At 54.4% G+C, this 18,108-nt stretch overlaps 1 protein-coding gene across 1 annotated transcript; it reads left to right on the forward strand.

The window, feature by feature from the left end:
- Positions 1-10,035: 10,035 nt before the first annotated feature.
- On the forward strand, positions 10,036-12,154 carry FGF4 (fibroblast growth factor 4; the record flags this gene model as incomplete). The annotated part of the gene is made up of 3 exons (XM_082628733.1): positions 10,036-10,375; positions 10,973-11,076; positions 11,978-12,154. 3 exons carry the CDS (start codon positions 10,036-10,038, stop codon positions 12,152-12,154), a joined length of 621 nt encoding a protein of 206 aa, XP_082484859.1.
- Between the last annotated feature and the right edge of the window lie 5,954 nt (positions 12,155-18,108).

Below are 18,108 nucleotides of genomic sequence, written 5' to 3' on the forward strand. Positions count from 1 at the left end.
TGGCCTGGTGAATAGGACCAGAAGGCCCATTGCGAAGCGTGTGCTCTCCTAGGATGGACCCCTCCCATCTCTGTTCACTGGGTCTTCCTCCCACTTTGCAAAAGAAAGGCTCAGCTTTCTGCGCCAAACCTCTCCAGGTAGCTATAGCTCCGGGAGCTCTCTTCTGGCGCAGAAGCCTCAGGGCAGCAAACAAAGGCACATGGTGAAGTACCAGCTGATACTCCTTCCTGCTCTCTCTCACCTGGAAGCAGCCTCCTGCTAGGGTCAAGGATGGCTGGAGAAAGGCAGTTTGGCCTGCCCTGGGGGGCAGAGGGCCAGAGGCAGGACGATTCCATTCGATGACCCTGTCTCCCTAATCCCACAGTTGACAAAGATGCACTTCTGACAGAGAGGTCCCTGAGACCAGCAGGCTCCCAGCTCAAGGCAGAGATCTGGCCCTTTCTCTCTATTTACAGATGTGTCTACCTATGGCCTTTCTCAGAGTTAAAAGTCCCAAGTAAGAGGTTTGCTATAGAGACGCATATTAACTCACTTGTTTGAACTGAAAAAATGCAGTTAGATGTCTTCTGATGATAATCTGATCTCTCCCCTGATCATCAGTAAGGTCAGTAAGGGACTGACCTTACTGATTATGTTGTTATATGGTGGAAATTTCCTATATGTTGGATGAATGAAGCCCGTAGCTTCTGGGTGTGGAAAGAAATATGTGTAAACATATGATACGTTGGAAGCTTTTTATCACCAGTGTTGGCCAAGCCATATTGAAATCAGCAATGGTCCCACTTCCGCTCTTTTTTTCTTTCCTTCCGTGATAATGGGTTTAACAGTGTACTTCTGAGTAAAAGAATAACTGGCAGAATTAATCGCCCTTTCACAGGTCTTGGTGAAAAGACCTCTGGATACACTTCCCAGAAGCTGAAGAAGTGTGACTCCAACGACTGATGATACACCCTTTGCTGATTCAGGCAGCTTCTGAGTCTTTGCTGTCAACAAATTTGACTAGGATCTACTGGACGTGTCAGCAGACAGAGCAAGAAAAAACGTTGTTGATGATAAAATAGCATGTGATTTTGAACATATACTTTGTTTGGCAGGTGTTCAAATCCCCGGGTGACATCACCGTAACAGATCTTCCATTCCATCTAGTCATTTCTGTAAATAAGGCTTCTTGGCTTTTACATCAACAGAAATGGAAAATGAGAATGAAATTGAGGTCAAATTCCATGTTATTCCAGCAATAAGTAATAACGATCATATGAAATAATTGAAAAAAAAAAACCCAAAGTCTGTCTTCTATCAAATTAAAAGATTCATTTCCAACGAATTTTATTTGTGCTTTTTACTCGTCCATTATTTGATATCATACACATGGTATTTTGATCGATCATGTATGATAATAATTGTGATGAAAACAAAATCCTAAACAAGAATGTTTAATGCTAAAAGTCACAAGAGGGACTTCCCCGGTGGCACAGTGGTTAAGAATCTGCCTGCCAATGCAGGGGACACAGGTTCGAGCCCTGGTCCAGGAAGATTCCCACATGCCGCGGAGCGACTAAGCCCGTGCGCCATAACTACTGAAGCCCGCACGCCTAGAGCCTGCGCTCGGAAACAAGAGAAGCCCCTGCAATGAGAAGCCCCTGCAATGAGAAGCCTCTGCAATGAGAAGCCCGTGCACTGCAACGAAGGGTAGCCCCTGCTCACCAAACTAGCAAAAGCCCGCAGGCAGCAACGAGGACCCAACACAGCCATAAACAAACAAACAAACAAACAAACAAATAAATAAAAATAAAGAATAAAAGTCACAAGAAACTCATTTTTAAAATATTTCAATTCACAGAAATATTTTGGTTCCAGAGAATCATGATAGGACGATCAAAAAAGATTTTCAAGGTTAAAATTACCTTAAATTTGGATAACACTGGTGGGGGAAATATAGATGCAAAGAAAAAAGGCCAGGAATGATGATTTTTGGCTGCTAGTGTAAAGCTCATTAATATTTTTTTTAAATAAAGGATGGAAAAAATGGAAGATAAATCGTTTGGTTTTTTAGGCTCCGTTGGACACACTAAAAAGAGTAACAGAAGAATTTTATTTTAAAACATCAATATTTAAAACATACTAGAGAGTACATTCTTTGCAAGTAATTATGACAGATTTTGGATTTCAACTTGGAAAAGTACAAGGGAGCCGGCTCATTCCCGCACATGAGGGTGAAACTGACACTGAGGACAGTGGGCCAGAAAAGAAAAGGAGCCGGGGTTCCCAGTGAACACCTGCCTCCCTGAAGGAAAGAAACCTGGGCTGAGCGAAGCTGCTCTGGGCAGGGTGCCCGGCTTGAGGGGTGAGGCCCAGACACGCTGGCCCTCTTCCCCACTGAGGTCCTCACCCCTGATTGCCTATCCCTGGGGACAAAGAAACACACATGTCTCCCAAGAAAAAATAATCATTTCCAGACTGAGGTCAATCGAAATCCGTTTTGGGGGAGGGCAGACTTATCCAGGCCTTCAGGGTACACTCCGCAGGCCTTAAACAGCCGGAAGCATCTTAGGCAGGTGACACACCAAGTTCAGAAGTGCCCGGGGGCAGAGGAGACCTGAGGGAGGGATCCAGGGAGGTACTGGCCCCAAAGCTGAAGTCTCGTTTCTGCCCTAAGACCACATGAGCCTGTCCCCCACCCCCAGGGCAAAAGTGTCTACACTAAGCAGGATGCTCTGACCAGGTATCACTGTAGACAGCTTTCCTAGATTTCCCCCCAACCTGGTCCCTGGATGCCCCTCTCCCAGGGAGCAGGATGGAAGTAGAAGGGAGAGTACCGCCAGCCTCACCATCAGCCTCATGTCCCACGGCCTCCGAAGACCAGGTGGGCCGTGGAAAGTGACACCAGGGGTTCTTAAAACGCCAGGTCACGGCTTGTTCCATTTTGGCCCTGAGAAGCAGAGGTCTGGCGGTGGAAACCCACCTTCTCCGAGAACGCAATCCCCCTGCTTCACTCCCCCATCTCCCCACACCACCTCCATTCATTTCATTCAATCCACCCAGAAACCCTCCCAGGTGAGCACCATTATAGGCTCAACTTAGAAAAATCAGCAGAGGCTCAGAGAGGGTAAGTGTCTTGCCGGAGGCCACACAGCCCCACAGAGGAGGGGCCAGCTGCTGGAACCAGCTTGGCCCACACGTCCCATCACCTGAGCAGCCTTTGGGAAGTCACTGCTCCTTGATTTGGGGCCTGTGATTGATTATTGCCCTGCAGGATAGGCGAGTAGGGGCAGGTGATATTTTGAGGATTTTCCTGGCTTTGCTGTCCTGGAGGGGCAGAAAGGGAAAGAAAAGAGACCCGTTTGGGGCACAGATGCCACACACAGCCTGAGCATGAGGTCCAGAGCCTTCCCTGGGCCCAGAGAGTCCGTCCAGGGTGCTGGAGTGAGAGGCATAGGAGGCGGGAGAGCGGAAGGGAGGAGTGGAGTGGCCTGAGCTGGCCTTTCAAAGGGCCTTTCTTCCACCCCCAGCGCCCCCATGGTGATTCCTCTGAGGGCCGCTGAGGGCCCCTCGTGGGCTGGGGAGCAGGGAGGAGGAGGGGCTTCGTCCACCTTCTCACACTGAGACTCAGTCCCGTGCGTACTGCTGCAACTGACCCCGGGGGCTGTGGGGAAGAGGAGGCACCCCACTGTCAGGGCTGCTGGGGGACCCTGAGCCTGGGGGTGGGGGAGCCACGCCCTCACCACACCACTGATGCCCGGATCCCAGCCTTTCCGGTGCTCAGCCCGCCAGGCCCACCGGCCACGCCCTGCAGGGTGAACTCAGGCTTGGCCTGAGCACCCCTGGAAGGGGATCCAAAGCCCCCCCAGGTCCACAGTCCTGTCCACCTCTCCCAGCACAGGCTCCCTCTTTCTTCTTGAACAGCCAGATATCTTCACCTGTGGCTCCTGCCCCCTTGACCCCTCTACTGGGGGCACCCCACCTTTCCATGGAGTCTCCTTCTCATCCTGTAGGTCTCAGCTGTACCATCCTCTCCAATGGCCCTTTGTGTGTGTCTTTGGAGCGTTTCCCATGGTCTCCACGCTGCAGCCTCTTGCTAGTTTGCTGGTTTGGGATCTCTCCCTCCCCAAGATGTAAATTCTGGGAGATCAGCATCTGTGTGACTCAGGCAGGGACGCAGACTTGGGACCTAGAATGCCAAGTAGATGGACCTGAGCCAGGGGGCTGGGCGTCGGGATAACCCTGGGTGGCCCTTTCCTTCTTTGGTCTTCTGCTGACTGCCGTGAAACAAGAGGGTCGGATTCAATGCCCCTGGGTGGGTCTCTGTAGCTCTGTTTTTGATCTGAAATATTAAAAGGAACAGGTGGGGAGATGGGCACTTGACTATGTGTTCTATGATTTTCTTTTTCTTATTTTGGCAGCACTGAGCAATTCACAGTATCTTAGTTCCCCGACCGGGAACTGAACCTGGGCCCCCGGCAGTGAAAGCACCGAGTCCTAACCACTGGACTGCTTGGGAATTCCCTCTGTGATTTTCTGAGTGAACAAATCTATTGGGGTCATGGTACCAGCATGCAGAGCTGGATCTCCACCCTGGAGTTGACAAAAGGTTTTCACCTGCATGGTTTGGACCTCTAACACCCCATGAGGCTGACAAGGCTGGGGACACGAGCTCTGTTTTACAGATGAGGAAACTGAGCCTGGTTTGGTGTCCAGCGCCCAAGTGTGCGTTCTGCCTCTGCTATTTGCCACCTTGGTGACCTTAAGTGCGTTGCTCAAAGGCTCTGAGCTTCGGATGATTCTTCTGTGAAATGGTGACCGTAAGCCCAGCCCCACCTTCCAGGTCTGGGTGAAGAGAAAAGGTCATCGGGTGTGCAAAGCCCGCCAGAGCCATGCCGGATTCCTGGAGCGCCCAGTGCCGGGGACACACCCCAACCATGACATTATCTGGAGAGATGCTGCCAGTCCCCAGTGGCTCACACTGGGGACAGCGCGCCCAGCACTTCACAAGTCTGATTCCTCCGGTTCTCTCCACGACCATGTGAAGGTGGACACTGGATGCTAAGGAGCTAAGCAAACTGCCCAGGGGACTCGGGTGAGGGCAGGGCTGGGCTGTGCTCCAGGCACCTGGCACCCTGCCCCGCGCTCCTATCAACCCACTAAGACTTTGTGTGATGCTCGGTTGGCGTGCGTCAGCCCGTTCTAAGTGCTCAACACCTATCACCTCATTTAATTCCCCCAGAAGCCCACTTCCCCAGGCTCAAGTATCTAATATGTGCAGAGACCTGCACACGCATGTGTCTGCCTGGTGAATTGCTCTGTTGAGTTCCAGCTGTAAAAACTGGCCCTGTGCCTGTCACTCAGACCTGGCTGGGCTAGCCCAGGGTTGAAGAGGAGACAGAAGAGAAACAAAGAGGGGGGATCAAGTGGGCACAGAGCCACCTCCGAATCCCATTCCCTTGATGCCCCGTGATCAAGGTGACCAAAAAAAAAAAAAAAAAAGCTATGAGAATGTATATGTGTATAACTGAATCACTTTGCTCTACCGCAGAAATTAACACAACACTGTAAGTCAACTAGACTTCAATAAAATAAAAGTTTTATAAACCCTATCAAAAAAAAAAAACGTAACAGGGAATTCCTTGGCAGTCCAGTGGTTAGGACTCGGTGCTTTCACTGCCATTGCCCAGGTTTGATCCCTGGTCGGGGAACTAAGATCCCCTCAAGCTGTGCGGCATGGCCAAAAACAAACAAACAAAACAAAACAAAAAGCTGTGGAAAACAGTATGGAGGATCTTCAAACAATTAGACTTAGAATCACCATGTGATCCAGCAATTCCACTTCTGGGTCTACACCCAAAAGAAGTGAAAGCAAGATCTTGAGCAGGTATTTGCATACCTGTGTTCTGAGCTGCATGATTGACAGTAGCCAGAAGGTTGAAACAACCCACGTGTCCATCAACAGAAGAATGGATAAACTAAATGTGCTACATTCATACAATGGAATAGTGTTCAGCTTTCAAAAGGAAGGCAATCCTGACACAGGTGACAACGTGGATAAAACCTGAGGACATTATGCTCAGTGAAATAAGCCAGACACAAAAGGACAAATACTGTGCAACTCTACTTATGGGAGGGCCCTAGAGGAAGCAAATTCATGGAGACAGGAGAATGGTGAATTACTGTTTGATGAGCAGAGTTTCAGTTTGGGAAGAAGAAAAAGCTCTGGAGATGGATGGTGGTGGTGGTCACACACATGTGGTTCTTCTTTTTTTTTTTTTTAATTAATTAATTTATTTTTGACTGCGTTGGGTCTTCGTTGCTGCGCGCGGGCTTTTCTCTAGTGGCGGCGAGTGGGGGCTACTCTTTGTTGTGGTGCGTGGGCTTTTCATTGCAGTGGCTTCTCTTGTTGCGGAGCACGGGCTCTTAAGAGTGAGGGCTTCAGTAGTTGTGGAACATGGGCTCAGTAGTTGTGGCTCGCAGGCTTCAGCAGTTGTGGCATGGGCTCTAGAGCGCAGGCTCAGTAGTTGTGGTGCACAAGCTTAGTTGCTCTGCGGCATGTGGGATCTTCCCGGACCAGGGCTCGAACCCGTGTCCCCTGCATTGGCAGGTGGATTCTTAATCACTGTGCCACCAGGGAAGTCCTAACCACAATTTTTAAAAGCTTTAAAAAATTGTCTTAATCTCTCCTTTCTTTTGGAGGTTCTAAAAGAAATTGTGTTTCTTGGGTTGCTGCAGCCCGTGTAGACATGTCTCTACCACCGGCCTTACCCTTCTCCTTGAGGCCATTGTGAGGGTCTTCTCACCAAGGCCAAGAAAAGGAAGTTCAACAAGAAAACAGTTGAGCCATTTGCAAAGTTTGCAGCCTGGGAGCCCTGCCCCAGGCTGAGCCCTGTCGCTCCACCCTAAGAACTAGAACTGAATTTTTATGCTGCACTTTTTATTATTATTATTATTCCTATGAAGCCAAGTAAGTTCTTAACAGCTGGGCTGGTTGTTTTGAGAAGCTCTGTCACTGCTTCAAAGGAGAAGAAACCAAGAAGATAACGACATTGCAACTTTTCTGTAGGTTAAAAAAGGTCACAAGAAGGTTGTAGGCGGGGACTGGCCGGTTTCAGTTCTGAGCCTTTGTTCCCGTCTGACACTTTACCCCTCCAGTCACGGCTGGTGTTGTGATGTAGGGCCTCCCGTAGGATAAAAATGTGGGTTGCTTATTTCACACACTCTGGGTATGGACTGTTAGCCGGGGGCAAGGAGACTGGGGTCTGAAGGGCTGACTATATTCAGCCTTTTCCTACGGCCCACGCCCTGTTGTTGAGGTTGGCGACTCCTGAAAGGGGTAACTGTCGTGCCCATTTTACAGATGGAGAAACTGAGCATGATCAGAAGCTAAAGGCTAAAATCATATGACCAACAGAGATGGACCCACAGTGTGATGCTGAACCAGGGACCACAGGGCCCAGAACCTCCGCTCCGCAGGCTCCCCTGCACCCCAGGTTCTTGGTAAACTAGGCTCTTCAGGTGCAGCAGGGACTATTTCTAGTGGAAGGGAGGGTCAGCAAGTAAAGGAAGATTCCTTAAGGGCTGAGAAGAAGCAACAACCAGATGGACTGGGCAGAGGAGACCGCCTTGGGGGTGGGGGTCACAGCTGGTCTCCCGAGTGGCTGATATTTGAGGGGAACCCTGAGTGGGGAGCAGTCATCTCTTCCAGTGCGGAGGTTGGAGAGACGGAAACAAGACCCTGAGGACAGTGGCCGATGGGGAGCATCTGGGAGATGCGGGGGAGGCGAGGAGGGGGCCAGGGCAGGAGTCAGGTGAAAATAACCATCTTGTTACATCCTCCACCTGCAATCCTGGCGGATTAACCCTCATGGCTTCTGCTGGCTGCTTTGGACAGTTGAGGAAGCCAAGGCCTGATGGGCTCAGGGACCCACCGTGAGGCGGGGTGAAGGGGGAACCAGGGCTCAGCTCCTAACACCCCTGCTGGCTGCCAGCCCTTCAAAGGACAGTCATTGAGAACACCTGCCCTGAGGGTGGGACGGCAGTTCTGGGAGATGAACCAGCACAGGGTCCTTCACTGAACTTGCCAGCAAACAGGAGACATGGAAAGGGAGCTCCCTGTGGGGTTGCTGGGAAGAGAGGGGCCACACCCTGCCAGCAGCTGGGGGGAGACCTCAGAGGGACTGGGTCCCACCACCCCAGAGGAGGTGCCCACGTGGACGTGGACTGAAGGAGGGGAGCCCGCCTTCCAAGCAGTTTTGCAAATGGGGGTTTAGGGGCCCAGAGGTGGCAGGACTTGCCCAGGCCACACGGAGAGTGAGGCACAGGGCTGGGGCAGGCTCTGGTCTCCTGTGCCCCATGGGGGTGAGGGGGCCCGGGGTCCAAGCAGCTGCAGAGCTGACCTTATAGCCGTGACTGGCAGCCCTGAGCCGGTACCCGGCCTCCCAGGAAGGCTCGGCCTGGACGGCCACTGCTTGGTCAGGCTGCAGGCCCAGAGGGAGCAAAGGCTCTCACCGAGAAGTCTGGAGACTGGGTGCTCGTCCGGCCAAGGCCACTCACTGAGCCCTGGGGGCCCCCTTTCTGGCCTCAAGCCAGAGACCTCCAACCTCCTAGGTCCCCTCTGTGGTCTGAATGAGACCCAGCAGGGTTCAGAGGTCGGTCCAAGGGCTCCTCAGGCAGGAATGGCATGGGAGGTGGGGAGGCTGAAAAGACCTGGGGATGATGCCTCTGGTCACAGGTGCTGGTGGCCACAGGGGGTAGGGTGGGCTCCAGGCCCCCTGCAGCGGTGGCTGGGCGGGACCTGCTGGGAGGTGAAAACAAGGCTCCTCAGGTACAACTGAGAACAGGGATTTTCACACCTAGGTGAGCCAGCATCTAGCTGGACCCCGCCCCCATCAGGCCATAATGGGCACAGAGAGGGGTGGGGACAGCAGGTGGGGGAAGGGAGCCTTCCAAAAGCCTGGCCTGGGTCCCTGCTAGGTTGGCTTCTGACTATGGCACTTGAATATTCTTGCTGCAGAATTAAAGGGGAGGGGGACAAAGGGTGTCCCCTATGGCCCTGGCCCCTGTCCTCGCATGGGTGTGTGCGTAGGGGGTGCAGCGCTGTGGCCTCCCAGGGTGCACCAGCTCACCCCCTGTCTTCTCTTAGCACCGTCCACTCAGGCCCCCTGCTCAGGTGATGCCTCCACCTGGTATACACAGCTCGATCCCTGAATCAGCCAGACCGCAGGTGGCCAAACCCAGGCCCTTGCCTCCCTCCACCCTGTAGCGCTGGGTTCTTCCTTCCAGGCTCAGGCGCTCCTGGTGCTTTACTGCCCTTACCCGCCCCTCATTCTCAGGTGTGTCCACAGGGTCCCAGCGAAGGAACAGGTTCCGGGGAGTCCCTGAAAGGCAAAGCGCAAGGAGTGACTTCTCTGAGCTGAGGGTACCAGGTGAGGGCGGCACCCAGGCCGCTGGAACAGAGGCGGAGAAGGGGCCCCACAGAGACGGGACAGGCAGGGACAAAGGACAAGAAGCAAAACTTTGGCTGCAAGACGAGAGTGGAGGAGACGCGAGGGTCGGGACCAACAGGTCCATGGGCCCAGCGAAGCCAGGGGTGGGGGCCGGGGACCCTCCAGGTGGCACTCGCGGCGCTGGTCCCCGGCCTCCTCCCCTCCCCCAGCCCTGATTGGCAGGCGGCCTGCGACCAGCCGCGAGCGCCACAGCGCCCCGGGCGCCCAGGCGAACGCAAACGGCCCCCTGCGGGAGTTGGGGGGGGGGCGATCTGCTATATATAGCGGCTCGGCCCGGGCCGGCCCAGCGCGCAGGGAGGCGCGCACCGCTCCGCAGGGTCCCAGCCCCGGCCGTGCGTCCTTCCGCCACTGCCAGCCTCTCCATGCAGCCCGGGTAGCTCCCGGCGCCTGGGGGCTCCGTCGCTCGCCTCCGGCTTCTTCCCCGGCGTTGCACTCCCTGCCCCGGCCCAGGCCGTGCACTCCCGCAAGCCCCCACCGGCGCAGCTCGGCCCCCGGCTTCCCGGGCGCACCGACCCACCCACGGACGCACGGCCCGAGGGCGGGGATGGCGGGGCCCGGGGCGGCCGCGGCAGCGCTGCTCGCGGCGGTGCTGCTGGCCGTGCTGGCGCCCTGGGCCGGCCGAGGGGGCGCCGCCGCGCCCACCGCACCCAACGGCACGCTGGAGGCCGAGCTGGAGCGTCGCTGGGAGAGCCTGGTGGCACGCTCGCTGGCGCGCCTGCCGGTGGCCGCGCAGCCCAAGGAGGCTGCCGTCCAGAGCGGCGCCGGGGACTACCTGCTGGGCATCAAGAGGCTGCGGAGGCTCTACTGCAACGTGGGCATCGGCTTCCACCTCCAGGTGCTCCCAGACGGCCGCATCGGCGGCGTGCACGCGGACACGAGTGACAGTGAGTGGGACGGGGCGGGCGGGAAGGGTCGGGGCCCCGGGGCAGCGGCCGCCCCTTCCAACTCGCACCCGAAGGTCTCGGCTGACACCTGCCCGCGGGCTCTGGGAACCGGGTTCCGGTCCCTCTGGCGTGGGGACGCCGGGGACGCAAACGCGCTCGGCTCCTGGAGTCGCAGCAGCGACCGGCTTTGCGCAACCGGGCGGCCGAGCCCCGCCTCCCCGCCTTCAGAAGTCCGGGCTCCGGGTGACGCATTCCAACGCCTTCACCCGTGGGCACTGGGAGCGCGGCGCAGCCACCGGCACCTGCGGGGGCCCGGGACGCGCGCCCGTGTTGGGGCCGGACTCGGGGGCCGCCGGGGCCGCCGCTCTCCTGCCGTCCCGGACTGGGCGCGGCCGCCGCTGGGTCGGCCCCTGGGGGCGAGCCCGCTGGGCTCCGGGGGCCCTTCGGGGGCGACCTGCGCCGGGGACCTGGGTCCTTTACACTCACCTCCACCCCAGAAGTGGACGTCCCGGAGGCGCGCAGGCAGAGGAGGGGGCCAGGTCGGGCGGCGAGGGCCGAGGGTCCCGTGCCCGGGAATGACCCGCGCCCCGCCCCCAGGCCTGCTGGAGCTCTCGCCCGTGGAGCGGGGAGTGGTGAGCATCTTCGGCGTGGCCGGCCGCTTCTTCGTGGCCATGAGCAGCAGAGGCAAGCTCTACGGCTCGGTGAGTACCGCGGGGCCCGGCCGAGCAGCCGGGCAGGATCGCGACGCTTCCAGGCCACCCGACGCCGGCATGTGGAGTTGCGGTGGGGTCACAGGATTGGAGGCATCCCCCTCCAAGGCCCTGAGGCGGTGTGGCTGACCCGGGGCCAGCCCAAACGAGAGGCACAGTCCCAAGACAGGGAGGGACAGCGTTCCTGCCATCCTTGAGTGGGCCCTTGCCAGTCGGTCAAAGGGTGTCATTGGGAGCCCCTCACTGTAGCCCCTTGAGGGGGGTGGTCCCGGTGGGCAGGACTGCAGTCTTCAGGGTGGACACAGTGGTGATGAAATTTTCTGGCTGCCAAGTGCCAGGCAGGTGCCTGGAGCAGCAGCTGCTGCGGGCTGGCCAGGTCCCTCTAATCACCCTGTGAAGGTCTTGGCACCCTGACTTCCCAGGAGAGGCCTCGCAGCCAGGGTGAGGCGGGGAGAGAAAGGACTCCCTGACCACCGCCCACAGGGGTCCCTTGGCCCAGAGATGGCCCCACTCCCTGACCACCGCCCACAGGGGTCCCTTGGCCCAGAGATGGCCCCACTCCCTGACCACCGCCCACAGGGGTCCCTTGGCCCAGAGATGGCCCCACTCCCTGACAACCGCCCACAGGGGTCCCTTGGCCCAGAGATGGCCCCACCTGACACCGCCCACAGGGGTCCCTTGGCCCAGAGATGGCCCCACTCCCTGACCACCGCCCACAGGGGTCCCTTGGGGGTCCCTTGGCCCAGAGATGGCCCCACTCCCTGACCACCGCCCACAGGGGTCCCTTGGGGGTCCCTTGGCCCAGAGACGGCCCCACTCCCTGACCACCGCCCACAGGGGTCCCTTGGCCCAGAGACGGCCCCACCTGACACCGCCTCTCCTTCGCCGCCAGCCTTCCTTCACCGAGGAGTGCAAGTTCAAGGAGAGACTCCTGCCCAACAACTACAACGCCTACGAGTGCTACCGGTACCCCGGCATGTTCATCGCCCTGAGTAAGAACGGGAAGACCAAGAAGGGGAACCGGGTGTCACCCACCATGAAGGTCACCCACTTCCTCCCCAGGCTGTGACCCTCAGAGCCCCCAGGAGGGGAGTGCCAAGGGCCACCTTGGTGCACTTTATTCGGATGGACAGTTTAGCTCAAGAGTAGGTGTAAGATATTTAAATTAATTATTTAAATGTGTATATATTGCCACCAGATTATTTATGGCTCTGTGGACGTTTTGTATTTTTCTGAAAAAAGCAAACACACCAAAAAACCCCACCAAACCCTGACTTTTCTGGTAAAACAGTAGAGACCCTTCCACTGGCTTCATTTAACTTGTCAAAAAGTTGTCACAAGTGACTGCTGCTATTCCGTGTATTAAAAACCGGTGACATCAGTCTGTGACATCAACCCTGCTTTGCACTGTCCCCTGTGGTTTGGTGGTGAGCATCTCTGTGTCTGGAAAGGTTTCCTGGGGCTTTAGAAGCCCGTTAAGGAAGCTCCCAGTCTTGGCTTCATTCCTAGCATCCTGCAGCGCCCCACTCCCTTTGTGTCCTGAAGATATTCCTCAGGACATATCGGTTTACTTCGGGTGCAGAAAGCGCACTGTCGAGGTCACCACTGCCACTCTGTTTTTAGATCTGCCAGGAATGACCTTTGAACTTTGCTGCAGTCAATCTTCCTCGACCTACCAGATGGGGGAGACCCGTGGGCAACTTTATAAACTCCTGTTTTCCTTTTTTCGGATCAACCACAGCCCGTGTTTCTCTGTGGCCACTGGGGCAAAGGCAAAAACAAAGCAATTTTGTAAAATCCGTCGGAGAGGAATTGATACTGCACTGGAAGGCTGGAAAGGGACAAGATTGGGTGGATTTACCACCACTGCCAAAACTCGAGGGGTGAAAGACAGTTTGCGATAGTGGAGACTTCTGATAAGTAATAGCGTACGCGTGTATATATTTTTTAAAAACTCAAAAACCAAAAACCACACACACTTCCCTGTGTTTGGGAAGCTTCGGGCTAGAACTAGCTCTTCATTTTAGGTGAAATGTCCTTGTCATTGTACAAAAACACTTAAGGCAGTTTGCGTGGAGGAAGTCACTGCTTCTCTCCGTTGCATTCCTGATTAAGTGGATTTAACATCTACCTCAAAAGCCCTTAAACCACTCATCTGGCAAAATCTGAAGACAGCTCAGACCGGGTGTAGGAGTTTGCCATCCCAAGTGGCTTTTTTTTCCATATGTAGCCAAAAAGGATTGCAGATAGTGTTGGTGTGCCCCATTCGAACCTTGTCACGTTTGAGCTATCTTTACCCCGTGATTTACTTTTAGTAAGCATAATCATGGTGAAAATATTTGCAGACAGCTGTTAGAGTACACTATATGGTCACCAAGTAACCTTATATTTTTCTTTATATATTTTACAAATGTAACCCCTGTCGTGGAAGCAAAGATGGAAGAGGCAGGGTCGGTGAGGTTTAAAAAAAGTTCCGAGGTGATGGCAAACATTTAATTTTAATGAATGACTTTTTCGAGTTTATACAAAATGACCTTAGCTTGCTACCAGAAATGCTCCGAATGTTTCCTCAAGACTTTTAATACTCTCCTAAGATGTTTCTGAACTGTCTCCCGAATTAACTTTATGGGAGTCTACAGACAGCAAGACTGGAAAAATCTGATTGGAGTTTTTGTCTTTCACATTCCTTTTTAAAACTCTTTGTTCGAATGCAAATCATCTACTTAAAATACTATTCTTAAACTGAGGCCTAGAAGAAAGAAGCCACTTAAGACAGGACCTTACTTCTCAAACTGTTGTTCAGGCCAGGCCGTAAAAATGTTTTTTAAAAATTTTAAACCGCGCCCTAGACTCCAGGAGTACTGAGCCATGCTCAGAGATCTCGGTGCTGATTGCGTAGGGGTCGGAGAGGGGTGGGGGGTGGGGGTAAGGAGCTGGGACTTGTGGCCGTTCTGTATTTACTGTTTTCACATAGTAACAAACCAGATTGTTTCAGATGCCTTAAATATGGGACGATGTCTTGTCCCAGAGCCCAGTCAGATTGTCAGGAACTCAGATGTCTTAAGGGCAGAACTTGGCCATCCTTGACCATGTGCATATATTCAGCGGATCGGATGTGAAGCATGTAGAGATGTCATTGAACCTTTGAAATATTGTAAAGTGTTTCTCTTGCTGTGATGGGGATTTGAGGTTTCTGTACTTACTGCTGTTTTCAGAATCTGTCTGTAGTTTTATACAGGTGCTGACCCATATTGTGATGTATGTGCTGTGCACATCGAAATACAGAATAAATGGAAAACATTTATCACGTGTAAAAAGAACCCCATTGGACTTGAGGGACATAGTTGGGGAAGGTATCGCAAATGATTAAAACCTGCCTTGAAATGCCAAGATATGGCTCCCTCCCCCTGTCTCCCAGTGTCTATTTGAGGCCCTGAGCCTCGCCTGGCCGGGGCTGGGGGTGGTGGTGGGGGGCGTGGAGACAGATTTTAGCCAGCTGTGTCCACACAAATGTGGCCTTGAAGACAGGAGCCTCGGGGGCGGGGCCTGGGGGGTGTGAGTGTCACAAAGTTTTGTGATGACGCTGAATCTTGCAGTTTATTCTCCTGATGGGGCTAATTCACACTATTCCCACCCAGGGACTAACCAGTGCCCCTCACCTTGGCCTGGTCCAGGCTAAAGCAATTTGTACTTTCCTGTGGGTGGAGAATGCAGCCCCCAGAGCTGATCATCAGAAGACTGACTCAAGTATATTTTTCAATCTCCCACCAATGAGTCTTGAAATCAATACAATGAACCCCAACTAGCCTTTTACAAAAAAGGAAATGGAATAAAATCATATAGAATAGAGCCTTCCAGATTGTGTCAGTCACAGTAAGGGAACAGATTGTCTTATGAGCACTGTGTCTACTATATGTATCCAACTGGTCTCTAATAGGATGTGATATAGGAGGTCTTAGTAGTGTTGACGGCAATTAAAAAAAAAAATTGAGCACTGACCTAACAGGCCTAGAATCTGTGTTCCCCTCCCCCCTCCAGAATAGATCCAGTCACTTGGCAAAAAGACCCAGAAAAAGCCATCAGGGCTGCGGGGTCCTTAATGGTACTTACTTTGCCCTCTGAGACATCACTTTCTTCTGGATGCCCGTGATCTAAGGAGGACCAAGACATCCACGGGCCGTGTTATGGGTTAAATTGTGGGTCCCCCAGAAGGATACATTGGAGTCCTACCCCACCCCACCCCATACATAGAATGTGACTTTCTTTGGTAATAGGGTCTTTGCAAGGGAATTGAGTCAAAATGAGGTCATTAGGGTGAACTCTAGTCCTCTGTGACTGGCGTGCTTATAAAAGGAAGGTTGTGGCAAGAGACAGCCACAGGGAGGAGGCCTTGGATGGAGGAGGGCTGGGGTGATGCGTCTGTAAGCAAGGAGATGCCAAGGAACAGCGTGAACCCCCAGGAGGTGTGCAGAGGCCTGGCCCAGGCTCTCCCTCAGCCTCAGAAGGAGCCAAGCTGCCCACACCTTGATCTAGGACTTCTGGCCTCCAGGCCTGGGAGACAATACCTTCTCATTATTGGAAGCCACCCGGTTTGTGGTCCTTTGTTGCTGCAGCCCTAGGGGAACTTAGCGGGGTAGCTCTTCATACTCCTGGGGGTGGGGGGTGAAAAAGGAGTGAAAAGGCCCAGCCTTGGCCTTTTCTCCTGCTGTCCCCTGTGGTCCCCAGGTCCATATCTGCCCTGGCCAAACACGGAAGGCTTCATCCAGCTTCTGAGGCAAGAACCTGCCCATGGTTGGCAGAATCTGGCAGTTGAACCGCTTGGCCTTCCTGCCTCTAGACTGATGTTGGGTCCAAACAGGGGGACTGAAAAGTCATTCATTCACTTAACACTTGTTTGTTGCATGCCTACTGTGTGCCAGGCGCAGCTCTAAGAGCTCGGGATACCCCGGTGAGGAGAACAGAGATCCCTGCCCCGGTGGGGCCCTCATCCCGAGGGAGAGGACTGTACATGACGAGCCGGGAGGAGACAGAGAGGCTGGGCCATGGCGTCCGTCTCAATGCCCCGGGGACAGCGGAAAAGGGACACTGGCGGCCAGGCTGAGAATAGACGGTCCAGAGGAGAGCAGGGGGCCCTGCTGGGGTTTCTCAAAATCCTCCTGCCTTCTAGGGCACCTCCTCCTCAGTTCTGTCTGTCCTTGGTGACCCAACAGGCCCCGCTTGCGGGCCAACGTCACTGCCTCCCGGCTGGCTGTGTAAACTGGGACGAGCCAGGTGACTTCTCTGTGCCTCAGGGGCCTGGTGTGTGGATTGAGGATGGGATGCGTGTGAAGTGCTTGGTACAGCAGACAGTCACCCTTCCCTATCGTCACTGTTTTTCTCCTAAGAGACTTAATTATAGTCTTAACGTCCCAATTCTTTTTATCTTCGGGTGCTGATGGGCTGATTTTCTGGCCGGTGTTAGGAGCTGCTGTCATGAAGAACAAAGCCCCGCATCTGGGTGTGGTGGGGTCTTCTCGGAGGGAGGGCTGCCTCGCCCTGTTTCTGAAGGGAACTCCGGAACCCACCTCCCTCCTACCTGGGAGCCTGCACTGGTCCACTCCTGTCTGTTCTAGAATGTGATGGGGCAAGGGGTCCTACGCTCAGCCTTCCTTCAGTGTGAATAAATTGTAATTGTTCTTGATTTAGAATCTGAATCCTAAGTGTTTCTTTAAAAAAAATAATAAGTGGGGGAACTCCCTGGCGGTCCAGTGGTTAGGACTCGGCGCTTTCACTGCCATGGGCCCGGGTTCAGTCCCTAGTCAGGGAACTGAGATCCTGCAAGCCGTGCAGTGCAGCCGCCCCCCCACCCCCCGCAAAAAAAAAAAGTGGGATAAACAGCAAGGTCCTACTGTATAGCACAGGGAACTATATACAATATCCTGTGGTAAGCCATCATGGAAAAGAATATGAAAAAGGAAGTCCATACGTGTATAACTGAGTCACTTTGCTGTACAGCAGAAATTAACACAACATTGTAAATCAACTGTACGTCCATTAAAAAAAAATCATGGCCAAAAGAAGGTGGGGAGAAGGAAGGGTGCCCACGCTGGGCCATGTCCTCGCTGGGGACAGGCTGGGCACACAGGGAGCCGAGCTGCCAGAGGAGACCTAGGAGCTCGGGCACCTGGCTGGACCATTGAACAGCAGCCCTGCCCAGCCTCCACCCCCAGTACCGCCCCTCCCCGAGCCTCACCCTCCTCCTACCCAGGTGCACAGGCCGAACCCTGGGATGCCCTCCCCACCCCTCCCACCGGCCTGCGGTCCCCCACTCAGCAGAGCTGGTTTCGCCATCCTGGCTCTGAAATCTAACCATCTCCCCACCTGCCAGGCAGTGACCTTTGTGCCTGTCACCTCTGCGTGGGCCCAGGTGGCTGCAGCAGCCTCTCAGCTGGCCTCCTACCTCCATCTACGCCCAACGGCCCGTCCTCTGGGGCCTTCTCAGCGCACACATACGATCCCTGCCCTCACCCTTGCTGGAAGTCTGTCCACAGCCTCCTTTTGCAACGAGGGTCAAGATCACAGCCCTCGACGGCATAGTCCCAGAGGCTTTTCTCATCACTTACTGCTGCATTACAACCTACCCCAAAACTCGAGACGTCAGACAACCGTTTTATTAAACGTCCCAGTTTTGTGGGTCAGGAATTTGGACAGGACCCTGGAGGATGACTCTTCTGCTTTACATGGGCTTTTCAAGGACTCAGCCTTTGGATGGGCTCAGCTGGGGTAGGGAGGGTCATAATTCTTCCCTGGCAACTCAGGCTTCAAGGGAGAGTGCTCAGAGAGGTCCAAGGCTTCTTATGGCCGGGCCTGGAAAGTTCTAGAACATCACTGCTGCCACTGGTCATGCAAACCACCCGACCAGCTCAGATTCTGGGGGAGAGAAAAGCACAGAACTTGCAGCCTCTTCAATCTATTGCAAAGGCCCAGTTTGCTCTCACCCACAGCCACCCCACTGTCTCCCCCTACCCCTACCCCGGTGCTTGG

The sequence above is a fragment of the Mesoplodon mirus genome, assembly GCF_964341445.2.
Source record: "Mesoplodon mirus genome assembly, chromosome: 7".
NCBI classification, from domain to species: Eukaryota; Metazoa; Chordata; class Mammalia; order Artiodactyla; family Ziphiidae; genus Mesoplodon; species Mesoplodon mirus.